The sequence below is a fragment of the Anolis carolinensis genome, chromosome 2, assembly GCF_035594765.1.
Source record: "Anolis carolinensis isolate JA03-04 chromosome 2, rAnoCar3.1.pri, whole genome shotgun sequence".
Lineage (NCBI taxonomy): Eukaryota > Metazoa > Chordata > Lepidosauria > Squamata > Dactyloidae > Anolis > Anolis carolinensis.
In genome coordinates, this window is record NC_085842.1 from 214,755,831 (window position 1) to 214,783,664 (window position 27,834).

The window sequence follows — 27,834 nt, forward strand, 5'->3', positions numbered from 1 at the left end:
GGCATTACTAGATGCAGAAAAAAATCATTGACCAACTGTAGTTGGTGATGAAAAATGCCTGTTTTAATCAAAGAAATGTCTGTTGTTAGTAGTCCCTTTTGAGCCCACCCTAGTTGCTGCTACCTGAATGTAAGCCATGAAGCTGAAAGTAACTGGATGTCACTGCCATTGTGATTTCCATGGTTTGTCCAACCTTCAAATCTCTCTTCATCAGCAGGTATCAAGTGCCTGGCAGTCCCCTGGGTCCTCCTACCATCTGCCTGCACTTACAAGATCTGACAGGCAAAACCAAATGGGCATTCGTTACACAATTTATCTAAGCTTGCTTGCCTTTCTTCCCTCTATTCTCTAAAAGCCAAGAAGAATTGTGATGAATTATAGATCAAATGCATTACAAATTGCTTCATGTCAGTTCTCTCAGGCAACCATGCAAAATCCTGCTGGTACTTCCTTTTCATTCCCCCCTTTTTCTCCCCTGCACCTATAGTTATAACATCAGGTGATGGGATTAAATTACTTTTAGATTATACCAGTTTGTAAAGCAATATCCAAACAATAGCTTTTTAATAGTGCAAAGCTGACAAAAGACTATAAATAACACTGAAATAGAGATGGCCAAGCGTTTAAGTGGTGCTAGCCACAGACCACACATGATATTCATGCTAAAACAGCTGTGCTGGTTGTGGATTGCCGCCTCCTGCATTCCTCAGAGGATATATATTTAATATGAATATGCTTATTTTAAGATCTTTTCTGCACGAGCCTCCTTATCTACTGCTTGACTGACAATGGCCATCACTATCAAAAACTACCAACACTACTTTGGGGACATGGCTTGGAGTGAAAGTTCTCTTTCACTCTGAAGCTATGTGGAAGAGAAAGAAATCACAGAAAAGCTGGGTTTGGGGCTCCAAAACCCATAGTTTACTCCATCTGGGCATAAAAGGAAACAAATGATATCCACATAAGCCAATACTTGTCTTAGTGATCCACAAGTCCAGAAGGAATCTGCCTCAGTTTTTAAGATGAAAAAACTTGTAAGGAATAATGACATCCCTTTGGTATAATAAATTGTCTTAAAAGAACATTGGAAACCTCAATTTGAAGGCAAGTGTTTTACTTCTCACTTATCTCTGTTTACATTTGCCATGACTGTTTAAGACAGTGGTTCTCAATGTTTTGGCCTTCAACTCCCAGAAATCATAACAGCTGGTAAACTGGCTGAGATTTCTGGGAGTTGTAGGCCAAAACACCTGGGGACCCACAGGTTGAGAACCACTGGTTTAAAGAGTAAGCTTGCCAGTTGGCTAAGACCCCATCTTTTGATATAGGAAGTGGGGTTCTTTCATTTTGGTCTGTGGGGCAGGGGGTAAAGGCTGATTTAATTATTACTATCAGAATCACTGGAATTTTCCCTACGAAACATATCCAACTCCCTCTATCCTCCTTGCTATAACTTGATTTCCAGTGTATCATATTGGTCACCTTTTTCTGAGCATGTTCTCACTTGTCCCATCCATATCCTTAAACTGATATCCATAACTCACCTCTACTCCAAGTGAAGTCTGATCAAAGCAGAACACAGTGATACTAATCTTTCTCTTAACTTGGCTAATATGTGCCTGTTGATGCAATCTAAAATTGCATTACTGAAAGCGAGGGGAAACTAAATGAGACAACAAGGAGACCTGGATGAAAGTTTATTTCTGTAGAAGTTTAAAAATGCCAATATTGTTCTTACTGTAAGAACTTTTAATGAGTATACACCTGGATTTGGGTGATTTGGATTTCGGCTCCTGTCACCGAACCTGCAATTCTGACAGAGGCTAATCTGTATAGGAGTTTAAATTTGATGATCCAGCAAGGAAGATACCAGCTTCTATAATCTGAGTACTTCCTGTATAGGTGACCAACTGAACTTTAAAAAATCATGGAGATCTTCAGATAGTCCCAAGAGCACAAAGCTTTGAGAAATTTAAATATGGAGCCCCATCTATGTTGCAAACATGGGACTTACTTTAAGCTGGATCCTACCACTGGTCTTACGGGCTTATTTTTCTTTTCTCTTCCCGACAGAGGAAGCATGTTCAGTAAGAAATATATAAAAAAAACATATTTTTCTGAAATTATTTTATTATAAACTGGTTTTCTTGACATAGATAAAACAAATACTTGGTTTTATCTCTAAGTCAACACCAGCTGAATAGAAGATAATACCCACAAAACCCCAAAGATTTCTTCAAAAACGTGAACCTTAATATTACATGCTAAATACGTTTACCCCAGTAACAAAAGCCTACCAAGAGCAAGCAGCCCTTGATCCAAGTTTGTGTTAAATACAAATAAGCACTAGATGAATACTTTATCTTTACTTTCAACAGCTGTTTCTTCCTGGCTGTTTCAGGACTAGGATGGGGGAGAACCACATCACAGGTCCTTTGGAGCAACAGAGCAGCTGCATCAATGCTCTCAAGAGTTCGTTCCAGAAGACACTATTTGCTAGGAACCACATCAGAGTAGTCCTTCAATACACCAGCCAAATGGTCATTGTGAGTCTTGAATCTCCGTTTCTTCTGAGAAGCAGGCTTCCTCCTCCTCTGAATAGGCACCTAAAATATGAGAAATTAAGGTATTACAAAAATACCTTGCAAAGTCTAGATCGCAGTTGTGTATAAGACACTCAAAAACAATCTGAAGGCAGTAGCTAGTCTGGATCCAGGGTTCCACATTCCTGTTTAAGGGAAACACAGCCTCTTAAAAATCTCTCTTGGATCCGGACCAGTGTCAGAAGAACTAGCATTCAGTTCAATGTTTTCTTCCCTTCATTCCCCACTCCCTTTGTCGTTGCCTTTCTCATAGAGAAAGCAGCATACTCGAAGAGCAAGGGTTCCTGTTCATTAGACTCGCCATGTGAACCCAAACCTTGAAAAACTATGGATTTTGTTCCATGGCTAAGACCTAAGCACGAACAATTATCTGATGTAAAACTCACATCCTAAGATGCTTGGCTTATTTATTTATTTTAAAGAATAACTTGTTTCTTTCATTCAAGTTTAAAAATAGATGAGTAGAAGCCTACCTGCTAAAAGCAGAGAAGCTAGAGTGGTAACAGCATTCACTTGGCCATACTTTCAGTGTGGCACTTTGTGACTTTTGAGTTGATCACTACATAACAGGCTTCCTGTGCAGAAGATGGTCTGGTTCTCCAGTTAAGACGGAAAACTGAAGCCATACTGCTCATCAGCTCAGTTCTATACTGCCTTTGTAATGAGGATGAGGCTGAACTGCAGGTGCTTATAGCCTACAACTGCTACCTAGTTTACCATCAAAATCATGGAACCCTTTTAGTGTTCAAAGCCTGAGAAGCAGGTATTATCTCAGCAAATGTACTGTCTTGACAATCAATTTTTGGAGCCTGGGCATTCATGGTGAGGGTTGAGTTAAGTACACTTTGCAAAGCTCCCCCCCCCCCCCCCCACACACACACACACATTCTGACATGATCATTATAATAGAAGCATAGATTCAAGACCCTGGGTCTCTTGCAAATCTAGTTTGGCCTTCACAAAATCAAACCAGCTGCTGGTCTTCCTGAAGTGTAGTGCTCTTCATAGAAAGTTATGCTGAGAGCCAGACAATCTCCATCATGTATGAATAATCCACAGAAAGAGGGTGAGAGCAAGAAAAGAGATGTATGTGCAACTGGGTTTATGGAATGGGGATCAGTAGTTTCTCCCTCTATGGAGGGCATGTGAACGTGGACCAGTTGTGAATGTCTCTAGTTTCTCAGACAAGGAGAGCTTCTATTTATACTGATATGGGAGATCAGAAGAATGTGCAAGGCATCAATACCATTTATGCCCACTGACTACATCGTTGTTGTTTTTTTTACTACATTATTGCTTAGAGAGGGCAGGGGAATGGTACAGAAAACATGGCTGCTGTTTACCTTGGACTCTAAAGCTTCCAATAGCAGGCATAGCAGTACAATGGCCTCATTCCCTATTTTCAAGACTGATGCTGAGCACTAACCAAGAACCTCACAATCTGACTGGTAACAGGGCACTGACATGTTCGCTAGTTAAGCTGAAAATGTAAAGGTGGGCTCTATTCAATATACACCCCGCTCATTTTATCCATGTATAATTTCCCTTAGGCTGGAGAAAGAAAAAAACGTGCAAAGTTCATCATAGTCTTACTATTTTCTTTGGGCCTGCATCTTGCATGGAAGAAATACCCTGACGTTTCAGATACTCTTCTATCTTTTCTTCATCCATGGAATCCACAGGAACACTCCTCCACAGTTTTTGAAATTCTAGAAAGCCACAATGGAGTATTAATCAGAAGTGTCATTGGAAACATAAACAAACAGAGAACACTCCTTCTTGGATTTACAGTCCTCCTGCACATGGAGGTGGACACCAACATAATCTGCCGCATGAAAAACAAACACTGCTGAAATGACACAGATATTTCATATGTTAATGGCATCCAGGTTGCTGTGAGTTTTCCAGGCCATGTTCTAGAAGAATGCTTTCCTGATGTTTCACCCACATCTATGGCAGGCATTCTCAGAGGTTGTGAGGTTTGTTGGAAACTAGGCAAGTGGAGTTGATTATTATGTGAAAAGCCTATCTGTGGAATGTCCAGGGTGGGAGAAAGAACTCATGTCTGTTTAAGGCAAGTGTGAATGTTGCAATTGATCACTTTGATTAGCATTGAATAGCCTGGCTGCTTCAAAGCCTGGCTGCTTACTGCTTGGGAGAATCCTTTGTTGGGAGGTGTTAGCTGCCCAATTGTTTCCTGTCTGAAATTTCCCTGTTTCCTGAGAGTTGTTCTTTATTTACTGTCTTGGTTTTAGAGTTTAATACTGGTAGCCAGATTTTGTTCATTTTCATGGTTTCCTCGGTTCTGTTGAAATTGTCCACATGCTTGTGGATTTCCATGGCTTCTCTGTGTAGTCTGACATGGTACAGTAGAGTCTCACTTATCCAAGCTAAACGGGCCGGCAGAAGCTTGGATAAGCAAATATCTTGGATAATAAGGAGAGATTAAGGAAAAGCCTATTAAACATCAAATTAGGTTATGATTTTACAAATTAAGCACCAAAACATCATGTTATACAACAAATTTGACAGAAAAAAGTAGTTCAATACGCAGTAATGTTATGTTGTAATTACTGTATTTACGAATTTAGCACCAAAATATCACAATATATTGAAAACATTGACTGCAAAAACGGCTTGGATAATACAGAAACTTGGATATTTAGAGTAGTCCAGCATTTCTGTGTCTCACAACCTCTGAGGATGCCTGCCATAGATGTGGGTGAAACGTCAGGAGAGAATGCTTCTAGAACATGGTCATACAGCCCGGAAAACTCACAGCAACCCTGTGATTCTGGCCATGAAAGCCGTCGACAACACGTTAATGAGCAGAAATGTAAGGAAGAATGGCAGGAGAAGCTTTATATTATATCTGTGAGAATAGAGGTTCCTATCAGAACAGACTCCCAATAACCTCAGGGTGTTTTTTTCCCCGTAGCATATATTTCTTAAATTTCATACATTTCTTTTTCCTTAGTATATATTTCTTTGATGTTTCATGAATCTTCACATAAGGTTGATAGTAAATGACCACACAATTTTTAATCATCATACAGGCATGAAATGCCAGCATACGTGCCTCTCCTCTGACAATCTTCCTAGACAAGTCACGTGAAACATGTGTGATTTGGGTTCATTCATCTTGATGCTCCCCAGGAGCTGGATGCCAGTGACATGAAGCAGGGAGGCAGAACATTAAAGCACAATGACCTCCTCCATGTCCTGTCACCTGACTTTGAGAAGATGTGTTGCCTGAAACGGTACATCCCCTATCATGTAATTACTACAAAAGGGCAATCATGCTTCTCTCAGCATCTTTAAAACAGTCAAGAACTCCCAAGCCCTTCAGAACCAAAGTGCTGTCTTGACCTCTTGGTTGCAGAAAATAAAGAAGAGGCCCAACTCTTCAAAGAGAAGCAATAAGTGAGATAACCTGCACATCGCCTGCCTCCATATATCCTTTTAAGTGAGTTCCCAGAATGCCTTATCAATGCCGTGACTGGTACAATCCCACTTCCCTTCATTCCAGAGTCATTACTGCTAGATAGATCTGTCAACAGGCCAAGCTTGCAATCCATCAATAAAATCCTAAACACAGAGCCAGGGAAATTTCTCAGCTATTCCCACATATATCAAATATTCAAACAGTTCTGATCTACTTAGTAAATAATTTGTGCAGCTTGATGCTAACCAAGAAAATATCCTATGACATTTTCTTCTTGGATCTGTTGTTTCCAATACCACTATATACTGATACCTAAATAAAAATGCTCAGGGCAGATAATTCCTTTGGAAAAGTTATGCTGAACGGCCCTAACAATTATTTTGACATTTCTCCTATAGTCATATACATTCTGATCTTTGATATGCTTCTACAAAATTAAAATGAGAGATACTTCAACATTATAAATGAACATCTCACATCTACTCTGGCTGCAGCACTGAGAATCCTCTGAAGTTTCAAAACAGGTTTCAAAACAGCTACAGTAGAGTCTCACTTATCCAACACTCGCTTATCCAACGTTCTGGATTATCCAACACATTTTTGTAGTCAATGTTTTCAATACATCATGATATTTTGGTGCTAAATTCGTAAATACAGTAATTACTACATAGCATTACTGCGTATTGAACTACTTTTTCTGTCAAATTTGTTGTATAACATGATGTTTTGGTGCTTAATTTGTAAAATCATAACCTAATTTGATGTTTAATAGGCCTTTCCTTAATGCCTCCTTATTATCCAACATATTCGCTTATCCAACATTCTGCCGGCCCATTTATGTTGGATAAGTGAGACTCTATATGCAGAGTGCATTACAGGAATCAAAATGGGACATAAAAAAGGTATGTGTCACCTCTTCCAAATCTGACATCTTGTCACGACCCAGGCGGCAGAGGCACCAATAACCATACACAGAGGCCAGAATCTAACTAATATCTTTATTGAAGGAATATATAAAGTTAATAAAAACAAGTATAGAAAATAGTCCAGAATTAGACCCTTCAGGAAAGGCCAGAATTAGTCCAAAGAAGCAATGTTCAATAAGAAATATTAAGGTCCAAAGTTGTAATCCAATAACCGAAACACTCACTTTGCCAAGCAAAGTGAGGGGAGATGACAAGGTCCTTAGTCCATAAAACTTGAGCGTGGCTAGGAAATAACTTGATACTTGAAACAAGGCTTGAACGTGAAACAAGGTAACTAAGAACAAGAACAAGGTCCGTGGAATAACTTGGTAAAATCCGTGAAACAAGGCAAGGATTAGTCCTGGGAAACAAGGCAAAGTCCGTCGGTAAACAAAGGCTGGGAAGCAAGGCGAAGGCTGGATAGCAAGGCAAGGCTTGAGCTGAAGCGAGGCTTGAATCGGAGCGCGCTGTCCAGACACAACTCGCTCCGTAGGCTGACGAATTGACTCCGCGAAGTTGCTACGCGGGCAAAACACCTATATAGAGTCCAACTTTCTCACCAAAGCGGTTCTCTGGGAATCAGAAACGAAAGCTAAACTCTGAGACCAGATGTTAAACTCCTTAAAGATTCTCACGAGAACCAATGTTAATTGGCAACATTCTTAGCTGCTATCCTCGCACTCCTGCGCGAAGCTGAATCCAAACTTCTCTGTTGTTTACAAAACTCCCGGCGCAAGAACACGGGAGAAGTAGGCTCTGGGGTTGTTTGACATACTTCTGGGGCACAACTTTCTTGCAGGTGCAAGGTTTCCAGATCTGCCTGGGAAGGATCTGGCTGAGAGGAATCCAGTTCAGACTGGGAAGGTAAAAAACCCAAGTTTTCATCTTCATCAGGGATTACAATGTCCTGAGCAGGACTACAAGGCCCATGGTTCATCACACTATCCCCCTCCTCAGGGCCCCTCCCAAACTGGGGTCCTCTCCCCGAGGCGCGAGGTCGCGGTTTGGTGGGATAGGTCAGATGGAAGCGACGGGTTAGATCAGGAGCATGGACTGTGGAGGCGTCTTCCCAAGAGCGTTCCTCAGGCCCAAACCCCACCCAGTCAATGAGATATTGTAGGCGGCGGCGATGAAAGCGAGAATCCAAAATGTCCTCAACCTCGAACTCCTCCTCCCCATTCATCAAAACAGGAGGGGGGGCCGGTTGGTCTGTATCAGGACGCACACCATCCGCCGGAAGGAGCAGGGAACGGTGAAACACTGGGTGAATGCGCATTGAACGCGGAAGTTGGAGTTTGAAAGTCACGGGGTTTAATTGCGCCACCACTGGATAGGGGCCAATGAAGCGGGCATCTAACTTCCGGCATGGGCGGTGGGAGGGCAGAAAGCGAGTGGACAGAAAAACCCGATCTCCTACCTTGATTTCGGGGCCCGGCTGGCGGTGTTTGTCAGCGTGGCGTTTATAGTCCTCCTTGGCTTGGTCCAGTTGCTGGAGCAAAAGTTGTTGCACCGCTGTGAGTTCCTGCAGCCAATCCTCTGCTGCGGGAACTTCTGAAGTTTCAATGACAGGGGGAAAGAAACGTGGATGGAAACCGTAGTTTGCAAAGAACGGCGTTTCTTTTGTAGAAGCTTGAACTCCATTATTGTAGGCAAACTCAGACAGTGGTAACAGAGAAGCCCAATTGTCCTGTTGGTAGTTTACATAACAGCGAAGATACTGCTCCAAAGTGGCATTGGTGCGCTCCGTTTGCCCATCTGTTTGGGGATGATGAGCTGAAGATAAGCGAGAGTCTATGCCCAGTAGTTTTTGTAGTGCCTTCCAAAAACGAGAGGTGAATTGAGATCCACGGTCTGTGACTAAACTCTTGGGCAATCCATGTAGTCTGAAAACATGCTGAAGAAATAGATCCGCAGTTTCTTTGGCCGTGGGGAGGCCTTCGCAGGGAATGAAATGGGCTAACTTGGTGAATAGGTCCACCACCACTAAGATCGTGGTGAATCCACAGGAAGGTGGTAGGTCAGTGATGAAATCCGCGGAAATTATTTCCCATGGGCGAGATGGGGTAGGAAGGGGGTGCAAAAGCCCTGAGGGCTTCTCCCTTCGTATCTTGGAGCGCTGGCATACTGGGCAGGTGTTGACATATTTTTCCACATCCTTGCGGATCTTGGGCCACCAAAAATCTCTTAGGATCAAATGCATGGTTTTAAATAGTCCGAAGTGTCCTGCTGGTTTGCAGTCATGACACAAACGAAGCGCTTTTTCCCTGCCCGGTCCGGGTGGAATATAAACATGATTTCTATAGCAGAGCAGCCCATCTTTAAGCGAAAAGGGAAAATGCAGACCTTGGCGAAGTTGGTCCTGCGCCCAGGCATCTGCTTGCTGACTAGCCCTGATTTCTTGAGCACAGATGGGTCCTGGAGTAGGGGAAGTTGAACCAATGGGACTGGATTTGGTGTTCCCCACTGTGAGCGTGGCAAAGTTCTCAGGTTGTAGCAGTTGGGATTCAAAGGTCTCCTTGCGTCCTGCAGCGTATTCCGGTTTACGTGACAGGGCGTCTGCTTGCTTGGTTTGAGCTGGGGTCACATAATGGATCTGGAAGTTGAAACGTTCAAAGAATAAAGCCCAACGTTGCTGTCTCTGATTTAGTTTGCGGGCAGTTCTTAGATGTTCTAGATTACGATGATCAGTGTGGACTTCAATGGGGAATTTGGCCCCTTCTAGCCAATGTCTCCAAGTTTCAAAGGCTGCCTTTATGGCCAGTAGTTCTTTTTCCCAAATGGTGTAATTCCTCTCTGGTGTGGTTAGTTGACGAGAATAAAAGGCACAGGGGTGGAGGTGATCTCCCACCGGTTGTAAGAGTACAGCCCCAATTGCCACATCAGAGGCGTCCGCTTGCACCACAAAAGGGGTTCCAGGATTTGGGTGCTGTAGAATTGGCTGGGAGGTGAATAGTTTCTTCAGTTGCTGGAACCCTTTCTCTGCTTGATCAGTCCAGCGGAAAGGCTGCTTTCCACGGATGCAGCTAGTGATGGGGTCGGACCAGCGGGCAAAATCTGGAATGAACTTGCGGTAGTAGTTCGCGAACCCCAAGAAACGCTGCACCTCTTTCTTGTTAGTTGGCGCCCGCCATTCCAATACTGCTGAAACCTTGGCTGGATCCATGGAAAGCCCTAGAGGCGAGATGCGGTAGCCAAGGAAATCTACCTCTTGTAGATCAAAAGCGCATTTTTCTAGCTTGGCATAAAGTCCATGATCCCGCAGTCGTTGCAACACCATTTTGACGTGGTTCTCATGTTCTGATTGTGATCTGGAAAACACCAAAAAATCGTCCAGGTAGATTATCAAGAATCTGTCTAGATAGTCCTGAAAAATATCGTTGACAAAATGCTGGAACGTTGCGGGAGCTCCGCATAAACCGAAATTCATAACTCGGGACTCGAATAATCCGAATTTAGTCTGGAAGGCGGTCTTCCACTCGTCCCCTTCTCTGATGCGAACTAGATTATAAGCCCCCCGAAGATCCAGCTTGGTGTAGACCTTGGCTCCTCGAAGTCGGTCCAGTAGATCCGAGATTAAGGGCAGGGGATAGCTGTTCCGCTTGGTGATATTGTTCAATGCTCTGTAGTCCACCACCAAGCGTAATTCCCCTGACTTCTTCTTCACAAACATCACTGGGGAGGCGGCTGGGGATTGAGAGGGTCTGATGAACCCCTTGCGAAGGTTTGTCTCTAAGAATTCCCTGAGAGCTTCTTGCTCTGGTTCAGTCAGGGAGTAGAGATGCCCTCGCGGGATCGGGGCCCCCTCCACCAAGTCAATGGCACAGTCATAAGGTCTATGTGGGGGTAATTTTTCGGCTTCTTTCTCATTGAATACATCCCAATACTCGGAGTACTTTTTTGGCAAGGTGATGATGGGCTCGGAGTCTGTGGCATGGCATACCTTGGCTACGAGGCAATGGTTTTGGCAGTACGGTGAAGCAAACTGCAGTTCTCTGTTGGACCAGGAGATGTTAGGGTCGTGGAGTGTCAGCCATGGAATTCCCAAAATCACAGGGAAATGGGGAACCTCGGTAACAAAGAAGGAAATCTCTTCCATATGTTCCCTTATCCACATCCTGGTGGGTTCCGACCACTGGCTTACGGGGCCCGTCTTGAGGGGACGGCCGTCTATGGCTTGCACCACACGGGCATTCTTGAAATCATGATATTGTAATCCCAGAGAGTCGGCATACTCTCTATCGATGAAATTGTTGGTAGCTCCAGAGTCTATCATGGCGTGGATCATGACGGGTCCCCTTTTTGCTGACCATAATGTGACCACGAGAAGGAACAGGACCCCGGTTGGCGGCTCTTGGATGGATTTTTTGACCGGGTTGGCGAGCCTCTCTACACCCGGTCGTTGGCTTCCCCCGCCGGCTGTGTGCCAGTCGGCTCAGACGCCTTCGACTCCGTGGAGGACGCCGCCGCAAGACGGGCGGCAGGCTTCCCTTTGGCTGGGCACTCTCTGGCGAAGTGGCCCCCGTTCCCGCAGTACCAGCAGAGGTTCAAGCGTTGACGACGGGCCTTCTCGGCGGCATCTAGTCTGGGACGCACATTGCCCAACTGCATCGGCACCTCCTCGCCTCCTCTGGGGTATGGGGTTGGCGGCGGGGGTCTCCACACCGGACGTGGCTGAACACTGGCGGGAGCGGGGGGTTTTGCCCCGGCTCTACCGCCCTGGCCTCGAACCCATTGTTTCCTGTTGGCAATCATGACTTCAGCCCGTAAACATTGATCAATGAGTGCCTCGAGGGTCTGGGGAGGATCCACCTTGGAGATTTCTTCCAGCATTTCAATGTTGAGACCCTCCCGAAATTGTCCTCTGAGGGCTACATCGTTCCAGCCGGTGTTGTGGGCCAGCACGCGGAACTCGGCTATGTACTGAGACATGGGTCTGTCTCCTTGAAGGAGGCGCCGGAGTTTGTGACCGGCTGCCTCCAAATTGTCCTCGATTCCCCAGGTCTCCTTAAGGTGATCCAAGAAGCGTTGTGCTGAACTTAGGTGGGGGGAGGCTTGATCAAACAGGGCCGTCGCCCAGCTAGCCGCTGGTCCGTCTAGAAGACTGTAGACCCACGCCACCTTGATGTCTTCTTGGGGAAACTCGGCATCACGGGCCTCTAGATAAGCTTGACATTGGCGGCGGAAAACATGAACCTTAGCAGCTTCTCCAGAAAACTTGGTAGGCAACGCCATGGCCGGGAGGCGAACTCCGCGCTCCCTCAACCCTTTTATTTCTCCATCCTGCGCGTTGAGTCTGTCACGGATGCGGTCCACTTCGTCCTTGCTGATGGTGTAGCTGAGCGGCTGTCCAGCCGGCGCGGCTCCGGTAGACATCCTGGCCTCGGTTAGTTGGTGCTTATGGGTGGCGGAGTCAAACTGTCACGACCCAGGCGGCAGAGGCACCAATAACCATACACAGAGGCCAGAATCTAACTAATATCTTTATTGAAGGAATATATAAAGTTAATAAAAACAAGTATAGAAAATAGTCCAGAATTAGACCCTTCAGGAAAGGCCAGAATTAGTCCAAAGAAGCAATGTTCAATAAGAAATATTAAGGTCCAAAGTTGTAATCCAATAACCGAAACACTCACTTTGCCAAGCAAAGTGAGGGGAGATGACAAGGTCCTTAGTCCATAAAACTTGAGCGTGGCTAGGAAATAACTTGATACTTGAAACAAGGCTTGAACGTGAAACAAGGTAACTAAGAACAAGAACAAGGTCCGTGGAATAACTTGGTAAAATCCGTGAAACAAGGCAAGGATTAGTCCTGGGAAACAAGGCAAAGTCCGTCGGTAAACAAAGGCTGGGAAGCAAGGCGAAGGCTGGATAGCAAGGCAAGGCTTGAGCTGAAGCGAGGCTTGAATCGGAGCGCGCTGTCCAGACACAACTCGCTCCGTAGGCTGACGAATTGACTCCGCGAAGTTGCTACGCGGGCAAAACACCTATATAGAGTCCAACTTTCTCACCAAAGCGGTTCTCTGGGAATCAGAAACGAAAGCTAAACTCTGAGACCAGATGTTAAACTCCTTAAAGATTCTCACGAGAACCAATGTTAATTGGCAACATTCTTAGCTGCTATCCTCGCACTCCTGCGCGAAGCTGAATCCAAACTTCTCTGTTGTTTACAAAACTCCCGGCGCAAGAACACGGGAGAAGTAGGCTCTGGGGTTGTTTGACATACTTCTGGGGCACAACTTTCTTGCAGGTGCAAGGTTTCCAGATCTGCCTGGGAAGGATCTGGCTGAGAGGAATCCAGTTCAGACTGGGAAGGTAAAAAACCCAAGTTTTCATCTTCATCAGGGATTACAATGTCCTGAGCAGGACTACAAGGCCCATGGTTCATCACACATCTTCAGGAATAGGTGTAGTTCGTGCACTAGCAAACACACTCCTGGTCACCAGGGGAAACTTGGTGAATTCAGGAGCATGCCAAAGTCGTAAATCTGAAATTTCCGGAGAAATTTCCATCTCAGCACAAATGGAATCTGCCTTTTTACTGGCCAGAAGCATGTCTTTAGGCTGCATGGATTAAGCTTGGACCTCACTCAACCTATAACTGACAGCAGAGACTGCTTTAGTACACAAACAGCTTCAATAGAAATGGATGAAAAGGGGAGATAATCTTGAGCGCATACTGGTGACACTGAATGCCCAAACTATGGAGAGCCTCTCCCAGTAGTTTCATTTATATGTTAAACAGAATGGAGGATAAAACGGCGCCCCTAAGTATACCCCAGTAGTCAGGGTGTCCAACAGTCAGCTCCGTAATCCCCTTCAGGGATCCCTCCAGGAAGGACCAGCAACACACAGTAAACCCAAGTCTTATCCTGGTGAGGAGGAGCCCCTAGCGGTGTAATGAGTTAAACCAGTGGTTCCCAAACTTATTTGGCCTACCGCCCCCTTTCCAGAAAAATATTACTCAGCACCCCCTGGAAAGAGGGGCATGGCTTAGAGGGGTGGGTGTGGCTCCTGCTCAAGAGGGCGGGGCTGAGCCTCTCCCCTAGTCCAAGATGCAGGGCTGGGAGGGGGAGGTGGGCGGGGCCACAAATGGACGGCCAGGACTGGGATGGGCAGAGTTACGGGCTCTGAGGCAGGGCTGAGCTTCTATCCCTGTCCTGTGGCGCCTGCCAGGACACAGGGGGTGGGGCTAGAGGAGGGGGCGGGGTCTCTTCCCAAGTGCCTGACGGGGCTGAACCTCTATACCCCGACCCCCATGTTCTAACAAGAGCTAGAGGGGAGATATACAGAAGCTCAGCCCTATCTCATGCTCTTGGGAAGAGGCCCCGCCCCTGCCCCAGCCCTGCCCTTTAGTCCTAAAAGGCCTCTCAGGAGAAATATAGTCTCAGCCCTGTCTCGGGCTATTGGAAGGAGGCCCCGCCCCCTTCCCTAGCTCTGCCTCTGTGTCCCAACAAGCACCTCAGGAGAGGTATAGATTCTCAGCCCTGTCTTGGGAAGAAGCCACACCCACTCCTCTAGCTTCACCTCTGTGTCCTAACAGGCGCCTCAGGTGCTCAGCCCTGTCTCCGGCACTTGGGAAGAGGCCCCGCCCCGTGTCCTAACAGGAGCCATCACCGCCCCCCTGGATCGCTGCAGCACCCACTAGGGGCGGTAGCGCCCACTTTGGGAATCACTGAGTTAAATCCTTGTGCCAGCAGGACTGCTGACCAAAAGGCTGGCGGTTTGAATCTGGGCAGTGGGGTGAGCTCTCGTCTGACAGCTCCAGCTCCCCATGCGGAGACATTACAGAAGCCTCCCACAGGATTGTAAAACATCTGTGCGTCCCCTAGGCAACATCCTTGCAGACGGCCTATTCTCTCACACCAGAAGCACTCTTTAGACGGAAAAAAAATCCGAGAAGGATATCATCATCAACGGTATTGAAGCTTCTAAGAAGTCCGGCTAAATCAACAGGGCCAAGTTCCCCCTGTCCAGATCATGATGTAGGCCATCCAGCAAAGCAACCAATGCTGGCTTTCCCTAAGAAAAGCCAAGAACAAAATGTATCTGGTTCAGTGTCTTTTAAGCTGTTTTATCTGGGAAATCTCCAGAGCACCCCCTCCCCTGCAATGTGCCAGGGATGAGCACCACATTTTATTAGTATTAATTTCATTTATGTGCCCACTTTCCCTGAACATGTGGCCCAAAGCAGCTGACAAAACGAATCAAGCAAAACCCAACCATTAAATATTAAAACAATTAAAATCATCATGTTAAAACAGTATAACATTAATTAAAAGGCATACAAAGTTAAATAAAGTACACACTGCAACATCATGCTGCAAAGACTAAAACATATCCAATAATACAAGACAAACAGGAGATAACATAGATCTGTTAATTTACACTATTCAAGTCAAAGCATTTTTATCTGCAAAGTGTCATACAATTTTTTCACAGACTACAACCAATGCTCCACTGGACAATAGTTCAAAAAGAATTATTACATAGTTGTTTTCCATTACCAGCATCATCACAGACTAGTGTTTCTCGTGTGCTCTTATCCATGATTGACTGGATTATGTTTGGTCAAATATATTTCAGAAAATCCTACTGGAGAATTCCTACTTTATCATGGGCAACCGCTGGCATTTGGGGAATCATAAGGCTCAGTCTTATCTACTGTTTTATTTAAAAGTTTCATGAATCAATTTGATGAAGTCATCTACGATGTGCTGTCATCTGTATGCTGACTGATAATCACCAGGTCTTTTTTCTGTCTCATTCTAAAATAGCAATAGCCCTAATCTAGGACCCGAGGACTTGTTTTAGATGAACAAACTGAAACTTAACAAAGACAAAGCAGTACGACTATTGTTGAGACTGCTGTTCATCTAGGGCAGTGGTTCCCAATCTTTGGGCCTCCAGGGGTTTTGGACTTCAGCTTCCACAGTTCCTAACAGCTGGTAAGCTGGCTGGGATTTTTGGGAGTTAAAGTCCAAAATCCCTGGAGGCCCAAAGATTGGGTACCACTGATCTAGGGATATGTATACAACCTACTCTTAGTGGTACAGTGCTTCCCCTCAATGATTAAGATTAAAGATAAGGGAGTGTCCAGGATTTATCATAGTTCTATAGTGCCCCATTGGCAATAACAATCATGCTCACTTTTATCAGCATTGATGCATACTGCGCCTGTGCTTGGAAAATAGATCTTGCCATGGTCAATCACAAACAACTAGATTAGATTACTGTTAGATGCACCTATTTAGGGTGGCTCTGATAGCACCCAGAAACTACAATCGGTTCAAAATTTCAATAATTCTCAATCTACTTTGGAGCATAATTTAAATCACTGCCATTTTAAAATCCTCAAACGATCTGAGATCATGCCATCTGGAGCACGATTATGAACCTACTTGGACACTCAGATCAAATTAGCAGCTTCCCTGCTATGTGAACTATTGAGAGTGGGTCTTGAAGCAGGAACTTTATAGTAGTTCACTGCTTCCTTGAGAAATGCCTGAATGGCCCTCATGCATCCTGTCCCTGCCACCTAACCAAATAGCTTTGTATACATTGAGTTTTAGTGTCCTCAGTCTTCTGAATCTATGCTCAGTCTTCTGAATCTGTTAGTATTTTAAAGTTGTTTTAAACAACTAATTTTATGTAAGCTTCCTTGGAGGTCCCTAGAATACAAAGTAGGCTAGAAATCAACCAACCCAGCCATCATTCCATCACATGGATGTAAATGTAACTAAACTGAATACAGGACTGCTGTGAGTTTTCCGGGCTGTATGGCCATGTTCCAGAAACATTCTCTCCTAACGTTTTGCCCAAATCTATGGCAGGCATCCTCAGAGGTTGATTAGCATTGCAGCTTCAAAGCCTGGCTGCTTACTATGTTCACCATAGGACAAGAGGGATCGTCTAACCTCTGCAGGAGTCTACTGTAAGCCATGCAGCTGTGGAAAAGTCTATATAGGGACCACCAAACACAGCATTGCCCAAACACGAATCAAGGAACCAAACACGAATCAGAGGTTGTGAGGATGCCTGCCATAGATGTAGGTGAAACGTCAGGAGAGAATAATTCTGGAGCATGGCCATACAGCCCAGAAAACTCACAGCAACCCAGTGATTCTGGCCATGAAACCCTTTGACAACATATTGAATACAGGACGCTTGAATGTGATGTTTGAATTGTATGAGCGCAAGAGAAAATCCAAGTGGATGGAGAAATACTTGCACATAACATATTGCAAGTAAACAGTTTTGGAAATTTTGGCAGATCTTCACTTATTTTCTTTTATTTCAAAAACTAATTTTGGGCAGAGGGCACTGTGTTTCTTTGCAGACACAACCAAGTAAGGAGATACTGTAAATACAGAAAAGAACAGCTGCATTATGCAGGCATAACTCAATGATCTCATGAGCTAGAATAATAGAAATATAATGAAATTCAACAGGGGAAAGTATAAGGGCAGGCATCTGCAAAGACAGTGAATACGATGTTTGGGTGTCCTTGTTGCAAGACTTCTAATAAGAAAACAGAAATGCTGGTGGTTTTTCCAAAGCTAGTCAGAGAGATCACAACAGAGTTCAATTCTAGACATATATCTTCAAGAGAAAACTATTTAAACTGTAACAAAAATGCAGGACATGCCTTTTAAAAGACATTTGAAAAACACTGCTTTTCATCCTAAAAAGGTAGTTGCAGTTCTATAATACATTTGAAATAGCTGTGGGATGGAACATGGTTCAAGTGTACAGCCAGTGTCTAGAGCAGTGGTTCTCAAGCTGTGGGTTCAGAACCACTGTAAGTCTTTTAGCCTACAATTCCCAGAAATCCCAACCAGTTTACCAGCAGTTAGGATTTTTGGGAGTTGAAGGTTGAGAACCACTGGTCTAGAGCCTGATTTGCAGGTAGGTTCAGAAAAGTCTCTCAACTTCCAAATCCACTGATCTGATCCAGGATACAATGGATTATGGTATTAAAAGCTGCTGAAAGTGCAAGCATGAACAGGGTTGCATTTTCCCGGTTTCTTGATAGACAGTAGTCATCAAATGATCACGGGAGGTTTCAGTACTGAAACCAGATCATCCAAAATTGTGAGCAATTGTATGTTCTAAAGGACCTCCTAACAACCGAGTGCTTGAAATTAGGAGGTAACTGTCAAAAACAGGGACCACAGTGGGTTTCTTTAGCTCTGCTTTAGCTGTAGCAAGCATAATTCCTCTGTGAAAATAAACATTTCCTATAGTATAGTGGTTCTCAACCTGTGGGTCTCCAGGTGTTCTGGCCTACAATTCTCAGAAATCCCAGCCAATTTACCAGTTGTTAGGATTTCTGGGAGTTGAAGGCCAAAACACCCACAGGTTGAGAACCACTGCTATAGTGGTTTGTCTAGCTTTAATAAAATTCAAGGGCCAATGAACAAATAAGTTATAGTATCAAGTATCTTTTTAAATTCCAGCTATATTTGGTCCAGTGTGCCATTTTATGAAACTATCAGTTTCAACTGAATGTTGATGATGCAATATACATAATGCTTCTTTTAGGTAAATAAGTATAATTTTTGTGATGTGTTAATTTTACATTAGAAGAAAAATATTTTGCATTTTCAGGTGCACATGCTCTTTTAAATTATAAAGTAATAACTATCTGAAATTATACTCTTGCAATGCGGAAGTAAACTGGAAGTCAGTGTGGTTAGATTCTACAGGCAAAAGATCTATGCTGTTGAAAAAATACATACTCTATCATTAGAAAAAGAATTTGTCACTTTTTGTGCAATAGATGATCTTAGTGGTTTAGCTACCCACTAGCTAGATGCCTATTTCAATATAATGTACTTTTGGAAATATGGTCAGTTTACATTCAAATATACACACAGTACATGTTCATATCCTATATGTGTAGTTTTGTTTCCTTGCAATCATACTTTAAAGATCTAAAGAAAATCTTGGAGAAAAAAGCACCGCACATGATCAGACACATAACTGCAAGCACTTTGTCCACATTTCCAAACCATCTGAGTTGGATGAACAAACATTCTTTTTAAATCCAAAGAACTCAGGAGTTTTTGGATTCAATTGGGATCCCCCTCTGACCATCCTACTTTCCTGATAATACCAACAGAAGTACAGGCAATCCCCCAAGTTACAAATGACATAGGTTCTGTAGGTTTGTTCTTAAGTTGAATTTGTATGTATGTTGGAACAGGTACAAGTGTAGCACCAGACCATGCCCTGTGAGGAGCAGCTTAAGTTTAGCCTGCAAAAAAGAAGGTTGAGAGAAGACATGATCTAAAAAGATGCCATAAGGAATATTTGAATATCTGAAAGGCTGTCACAAGGAAGACGGACAGGCTTGTTTTCTATTGCCCTGGAGACTATTACTCAGAGCAATGGGTTCAAATTAAGGGAAAGGAGATTCCACCTTTCTGACTGTAAGAGTTGTTTAAGAGTCGAACTCACTGCCTTGGTGTGTGGAGGAGGCTCCTTCTTTGGAGGCTTTTAAACAGAGGCTGGACGGCCATCTGTTTGGAGTGCTTTGATTGTGCTTTTACTGTGTGGCAGGGACTTGGGCTGGATGGCCCAATGTAGTTTCTTTCAACTCTATTATTCTATGATTCTGTGGCATTATAATAGTTAAGGTCCATCATGGAAGAACTTGAAATGGCAATTTGATATAAATATTTTGTAACGGTCGAAAATAAAAGGCTACTGAAGTAGTTTATAATAGGAAAGCCCTGGCTGATAATTTAGTTTTATCTCAATAATAATAAAATACCAAAGGAGATGTGCTCTTATACATTTTCAAGATTTTAAAAAAATAAAACCAATGTTTCCATTTCTCTTCTGTTAAAAAAGCAACATTTTAAGGCTGCTTTGTGTAGCATTTTTGTACTTTCAAATATCAAAATATTTTATTTTATTTTCAATTGCACAAGCTATGTTGATCAAGTTTTATTTAAATATGGTAGACAGATTAAAAACAAATAAGTTTGCATTAAAGCGTTGTAAAGATAATTATGTTGGCAATAATCAAAACTTAACTTCCTAGTATATTTCAAAGTATAATTTAAATGCAATTCTACTGACAGATATTCAGGCCAACTAGAAATGTGAGACTATGCTGCCATCTAAAGGTCCAAGTGAGAATCTTCTCATCTTTCACTACAATATTAATATACAATATTATAGTTCTAAATATTAAACCGAGATTTAATATTTTGTGATTTGGAAATAAGTGTAAAATTAAACTCTTAGGAGTATCATAATTCTTGTTCCCCATAGGACTGAGGAACAGAATGTACTGCAGATAAAGTACATGTATTAAATTAAGATGCATAATAAATTAAATATGAAAATGATGATGGCTGAGCAAAAAATAAAAATTACCTCATTCATCACATCATGGTAGATGCCCTGCTTTTGATTTGGAGGAACATTTTACTAAGAAAAACTATCCTGTGGTTTCCCAGAATTTTACGGACTTGGTAAAGCACTGGTTGGCTTCTGGGAACATTCTTGGGAAACCAGTGAACATAATGACTACACTTCAACATCCTGTTATAAACATTAGTGAACCAGATCTGGGTTGCTGTGAGTTTTCCGGGCTGTATGGCCATGTTCCAGAAACATTCTTTCCTATGGCAGGCATCCTCAGAAGTTGTGAGGTCTGTTGGAAACTAGGCAATTGAGGTCTATATATCTGTGCAATGTCCAGGGTGGGAGAAAGAACTCTTGTCTGTTTGAGGCAGGTTTGAATGTTGCAATTGGTCAGCTTGATTAGCATTGAATAGCCTTGCAGCTTCAAAGACTGGCTGTTTACTGCCGGGGGGAATATGTTGTGCTCAGGTTGGTTCATCAAGTGCTCAGGTTGAGTTTGTCTGCCGTGTCTTTCATGTTCCTTGATTCGTGTTTGGCAATGCTGAGTTTGGTGGTTCCTAGTTAGACTTGTCCACAGCTGCATGGTATATGGTAGATTCCTGCAGAGGTGAGAGGATCCCTCTTGTCCTTTGCTGAGCGTAACATTTGTTGGATTTTCTTAGTGGGTCTGTAGATAGTTTGTAGGTTGTGCTTCCTCATTAGCTTCCCTATGTGGTCAGTGGGTCCCTTGATGCTTGGTAAGAACATCTTTCCTCTGAGTAGATCTTTGTCCTTGCTCTTGTGGCTAAAACCCACTAAGAAAACCATGAAAACGAATAAAATCTGGCTACCAGAATTTTAAAAAAATTAAAATCAGGACAGCAAATAAAGAACAACACTCAGAAAACGAGAATTCCAGACAAGAAACAACCGGGTCCAGCTAACACCTCCCAACAAAGGATTCTTCCAGGCAGTAAGCAACTAGACCTTGAAGCTGAAAGGCCATTAAATACAAACCAAGCTGGCCAATTGCAACATTCACACCTGTCTCAATCAGACAAGAGTTCTTTCTCCCACACTGAACATTTCAGATATATAAACCCCACTTGCTTAGTTTCCAACAGACCTCACAACCTCTGAGGATGCCTGCCACAGATGCAGGCAAAATGTTAGTTGAAAATGCTTCTAGAACATGGCAATACAGCCCGGAAAACTCACAGCAACCCAATGATTCTGACCATGAAAGCCTTCGACAACACAACGAATCAGATCTGTCTGGAAGTCCATAAGCAGGACATAAAGATTATTGCTTTCCCTGCCACTAACCCCAATAACTGAGATTTGGCTGAGTTTTACCTGGCAAGTCACTTGGCACCCATTTGGACCCTCATTTGGCCCTGACTCCATGCTTTCATTAAAAAAGGATGCAAGTTGATATATGGGGCAAAATGCAGAGGTACTCTTCAGTCAAATTGTTCTGCAAGAAATAGGCCTAGGCCTACCCTTGCATTTCAGGCATGAGAGAAACGAGAGTAATCAGGTAGTTTAATGCAAGAAGCAAAGGGAAGATATTGAGAGCCAGAGGTGAGGCAAGGGAGAGAGGAGGAAGGAAGGGGAATGAGCGGTGTGACTAATGGGACCGAAAGTGTGCTAGGAGTAACTTACACATTGAAAAAGTGGAAAATGAGGCATAGGTGAATAGGAGAGTGAGCACTGCATTCTTCTTTGAGTCTCAGTCCTGGGACAAAAGTGGGATGGTGATGCTGATAATGTGTAAGAAGGGAGAGGCAATGAGAGGGTTCAAGGTGAGGTGAGAGAGGGAGTAGAAGGGAACGTGAGTAGTGTACACAGCAGGATGCAAGGAACTGCTGCAAGAGAAGTCACATTATGATGGCATGTGATGAAGAAGGCAATAGGATGGAGATACAGTGAGGGTCTGAGTAAAGTGTGCGACACAGTGCAAGAAGTAAGAGCAGAATGCACTTCCAGAGCATGAGATGAGGGAGGGAAGGGGAGCAAAAGGTACAAATGGAGAGTGCAAGAATTAACTGGGCTGTCAGGCAGATTTGCTGAAAGATAAATTCACATAGGTAACACCATGATTATGGAACGTTTGAAACATTTTTGAAATCCAACACTTTAAACATCACTGCGCACTGGTTTTTTCAAATGTGAGGTAACTGTAAAAATGGTATGATGGCCGAAACACACTGGAAAGGAAGAATAAATCTGCTGGGGTTGCAAAATTAGAATTGATTATTTGAACAATTTACATGGTAGGCAAATTAAATACCTGGATTTGACAGGCTGAGAGTGGCAACCCTAAATAAATTGCATATACCTTGTTTCAATCCCATCTACAGTAAATGTTTGATTTTTTTCTTTGATAACTATGAACAGTGTCTTCTTTTTCTGTTCCTGCTGACATTTAAAAATATATCGGTTAGAGATCTTACCAAGTGTTTTTCACTCTTATCAAATTATCTATGTTTGCTTACTACTGCCCACCCCATCCCTATATCTATATATGTACATTAAATCTCATGGACACCCCCCCCCCCCGCAATGGGTTAAACCCTTGTGCCAGCAGAACTGCTGACTTGAAGGTTGGGTTGCTGATCTGAAGGTTGCCGGGAGAATGAGCTCCCTCTGTCAGCTCCAGTTCCCCATGTGGGGACATGAGAGAACTCTCCTACAAGGATGGTAAAAACATCAAATCCCCAGGCGTCCCCTGGGCAACGTCCTTGCGGACAACCAATTATCTCACACCAGAAGCAACTTGCAGTTTCTCAAGTCATTACTGACACGAAAAAAAATCTCACAGTCCTGGCTTCTGTTCCAGGCATTCCTTTCTACTATGAGTATCTCTAAGTTGCCTGCTTTCCCCCCTTACCCACTTAATATTCTATGTTAATACATTATTATGGGCTTGCTATGGTTTCTCCCTAATCCTTAAAGGATCTTCCCCTCAAAGATTTATGTATTCTGCAAACATCTTGCTACGGCTATTAAGAGAAAAATATGATAATATAATTCGGACCTTTTTATTCAATTTCATTCAATTATCTGATCTTCCAACTCTAACTGTCCTTCCTGTTATTTTGAGTTAATTAGATATTTTTCTGTCAGTTCTGTGACTAACAAAACTGGACTTCTGTTCTCTCAAGAGAAACAATTACAAGAAATAATTGTATCTCAGACGAGAAGGAGCCTAATGGGAGACCAATTCTAGTTGGGGGGGGGGGGGGGGAAATCCTCTCGTGTTGCTTATGAGAACATTTTGCGGTATAAATAGAATACAGAGAAATTAATAATATAAACAGCCAAAGGCATTATGGATGAAGTAAGGGATATAGTCTAAATTAAAAAGCCTTATTTATAGATGTTTGAAAATGCTGACAAAAAGGCAGCGTTAAAATGTGTTACAAAAAAGGGGGGGAAAGGACTAACCTAGCAACCCCTTTCAGAGATATCAATCTACTCCTTTAGATACACTGACAGAGTGATACTAGAACCATAGGTTTTAAGCAGAGTTAGATAACTGTTGAATGTAATAGGAAACAGAAACATGAAAACTGTGATGTTACCCATAAAGCTTCAAAGTCTTCCCAGTAGCAGGGAATATTCTTTCAAGCACTCTGTTAGTTTCATAAGAAAGAATACCTTTTGTTACTGTGATTCCTTCCTGGGTATACAATATGGAACTGTCAAGTAGCAGTTCCCAGAAAAAAATGTCACAATTCCAATCCATTACAGAGGTGTTAACATCTCATTTTTTTATGCAGCAAGACTAACATGCTATTATTTTTGAAAACAATGGTAGAAAAAATATTTCAAAGAGAAAGAAGTGTTCAGGTCATTATTTCAACTTTTAAAAAGTTGAACATCCCATTGTTTAAAAGCTCTGATTAATTAAAATGATAATGATAATATAGACTAAATTGAGACACCAGGCATGTTCTTTAACAAGAGACACATGACTCTCAAAGAATACTGTAAAGCATCAAACAGTTTGTGTTGTCAAAGGCTTTCATGATCAGTATCGCTGGATTACTGTGATTTTCTGGGCTGGCCATGTTCCAGAAGCATTCTCTCCTGACATTTTGCCCACATCTGTGGCAGGAATCCTCAGAAGTTATGAGGTCTGTTGGAAACTAGGCAAGTGGGGTTTCTATATCTGTGGAATATCCAGGGTGGGAGAAAGAACCACAGATATATAAACCCCACTTGTCTAGTTTCCAACAGACCTTACAACCTTTGAGGATGCCTGCCATAGATGTGGGCAAAATGTCAGGAGAGAATGCTTCTGGAACATGGCCATACAGCCTGAAAAACTCACAGCAACCCATCAAACAGTTTCTCAGATTTCTTTTCCAAGACTTCTAAGGTCATTTACCTCTCTGCGTGTATTTGTGTGTGTGTACAATTGTGTGTGTGTCTGTGTGTAAGCTTTAGAAAAACTGCTCTTTGGAGAATTGTTATGTTTTTAAAGTATATGCAACATTCACATAATTATTTCCTCTTTTAAATACAGCTGTATATAAATGTTCAAATGTTGATACAATTTTGGAACCTACAACAAACATGATTACTTTCTCTGGAGATAATTATTAGACATCTTGGTTAAAATAAATAGCTTCCAGTTTGCTTCACTCCTCAGGTTTGTGAAGTTAGCTACAAGAAGCAATTGCAGCTTGATTCACCAAACTGTTGACACGCCCCCTCTTGTACATGACTGACATGGTTTTGGCCATGTAAATAAAAATGTTAATCAATGTGAACACATAGATAATTGTGAATATACTGTCCTGAAACAATGGCCACCCAAATGAATGATCCTGAATTCTGTCAATGAGAAGAAGAAATATTTCTCTTTTTCTGTTTTCTTGCATCTGTTACCATTTTTATAAATCATTTTATAAATTAAAAATCACTGCCTTGTTCACCATTAGTTTTATTTTCCCCAAAACTGAAGAATCACAGCAGTTCTAATCATTCTTTATTGAAGATGCTTCAGTCTCATGTTCACTTTTGATGGTTCTTTTCTAAACTTTGGAATGTAAACTGGTAAAATGACAAATACGTCCCTTATTTTGAATCTTCAAAATTAAGCCCTCTGAATAAATCAATCTTGCCTTTAAAAAAGAAAAATTATTGCAGCTACAAAAAGGCAACTTGAAAAGCTCTAGACTACAAGCACATCCTAACTTTCTAGCAGCATAGGTGCCCCTTGAACTATTAAGTTGAGAGCACATAGTAGTTTTGTAGTTTGGAAGCAAAACGCTATACAAATAAATTGAGATACATTAATGACATTTCAAACATTTTAACTATTGTAGAAGTAAGACAGCAAACAAGAGTATGCTTGGCATATATTTCTACAATGATAATGACCAACAAACCTTCATCCACTGAAAACTGGCAGCTCTTATCATTGTAGAAAAGAATTTTCTTCTTATCAGGGCGTGTAACAAAGATGATTTGGTCCCCTAAAGCCTCAAATGAAAAACAGGAAAAAACGCAGTGTTAACTGTGATATTTAGAGATTCTCTACAAGTAAATTTCCAAGGGAAACAGGAAGGATACTCAACACTAGAACTGTATTTTGGAATCTAAATGAATGGTTCTTGCTGACAAATATACCTTGTATCACCTGCAAATGTTTTGTGAATGACCAGATAAGGAATCTTGAAGTCTAATTTAATTTTTGAAGGGTTAAATTACTTTTCCTTAACAATTTCTCCATTATCTCATTGTTGTGAGTAAGAGGAAAGTGAACAGTCTTAACTTTGAAGTGTAACTACAACAGGTACGGTTGTAGAAGCAATTGGTATAACCAACTGAAAAATTCTACCTTTGCGAAGAGGATAAGGGGCCTTTTCCCTCCCATATCCCTTAATACTAGGATCCTGAATCATCCAACCAGGTTTAGTTGTGGGAGATTCAGGACAGATAATAGGAAGTATGTCTTCACACAGCACAAAGCTGAATGATGGAATTGACTATTAGGAACATATACTCCTTGGTTTTGCCAAGAAATGAAGACCAAGACCAAGGCCAAGAGTTACAATCATCTTATATAAAATGCAATGTGTTAAATAAAAGTCCTCCTCTAACTTAAATTTTAGAAATCAGTTTTGGGCAGCAAAAATACATTCTAAAGAAAACAATATTCAAGGAAATATGAGTTTTTACCTATGTTTTCAATTTTTAAAGGCCTTCACATCTCTAGCCTTTGTACTAACAAATAACTCAAAACACCTTGCAAGCAAAATAATGCTTTTGTAGAAGACAAAACAATAACAACTTCCCCTATATTATGAAGTTGCTTACCTTTATAGCTTTCTGTGCATTAGGCAATCCTTCCTCAATGTCTTCCAAAAGTATTCCTCCCAAGCCTCGCTGATCATGTTTATCCAAGAGTCTGAGAAGAGCTTTTTTATCTTTCAGATTGTATTTAGGCTTGAAAGCATATTTCCCATCTACAACTTCTATTTTGGGATTGTTGACAAGGGCCTGCAACATACATGTAAGTTGTCAGATACATGCCATAAAGTAACTTCTAGAACCACAAAAATTAAACCCCCAAAGAAAGAACTGCTAACATGATTCATTCTGATCAGGCTCTCTAAACCTCAGAGTTCTGCAAATTACACATCACAAAAATGGATAATTGCATCTTTTTTGATGCAGAGAGATAACACAATTACCTGCCTTCAAATGAGGTTGTCTACTGTGTTCCTGCCTGAGCATCATTGCTGAAAGCTTTCTTTCTGATCATAAAGCAGCAGAGATATAATAGAATGGTGAAATATGAGGGGAGCAAGAAGACAGGATGAGTTAAGTCTGTAATGGGGTGTAGAAAATGCAGCCTATGAGCAGTATATGCCCCCCACCAGACTGATTTTGAGGTCTTCAGACCTCTAGTCCCCAGATTCTGTGTTAGTGTTTAACCAATACACCCAGATCCTAATCAACTTCCAGTTTACTTCCTGGCTAAACAAAGTCTTCTTAATAAAATGACTAAAAAGAGACAGAGGGTATAAATGTGATCAAAATACCCACACAGAACTTGTGTTTTTGTGTGAGGGCTTTTAATAAAGAAAAATTAAAAATTAAAATTCCAAGAAGGTGGAGCATTTTGCGTGGCGGAGATGCAGCCCTCTGAAGTCCTGCAGTGCCCTGATAGTTTGCCTACAATTGGTCTAAAAAGTTTTACACATGTGTTAGTATTGCTTCTCCCAAACTACTGTTCTGCTATAATCTCCATCACAGTGTGGAACTCCAATATTTTATTTATACATTATTTACAAGGTTGATTTTGTATTAGAAACTAAACAGATCAAGTATGTCCTTCACACTGATGCTCTTGAAAGATGATGATAAAAGGCCCTTTGACAGACTGCCTTTCAAAACATAAACCAGTGCTATTGTTAAGGTAATCAGAGGAGATATTGCCAGT

General features: G+C 42.2%; 1 protein-coding gene across 1 annotated transcript in view; it reads right to left on the reverse strand.

Moving 5' to 3' along the window:
- Nucleotides 1-1,685: 1,685 nt before the first annotated feature.
- The window catches only part of gtf2e2 (general transcription factor IIE subunit 2), a 48,593-nt gene continuing 22,444 nt past the window's right edge, over nt 1,686-27,834 (reverse strand). The window contains exons 5-8 of the mRNA XM_003224637.4: nt 26,706-26,888; nt 25,775-25,868; nt 4,200-4,315; nt 1,686-2,609 (exon numbers count right to left, since the gene is read on the reverse strand). Of these exons, the coding sequence (XP_003224685.1) occupies nt 2,493-2,609; nt 4,200-4,315; nt 25,775-25,868; nt 26,706-26,888 (510 nt within the window). The 3' untranslated portion in view covers nt 1,686-2,492. The remainder of the gene's footprint in view (nt 2,610-4,199; nt 4,316-25,774; nt 25,869-26,705; nt 26,889-27,834) is intronic.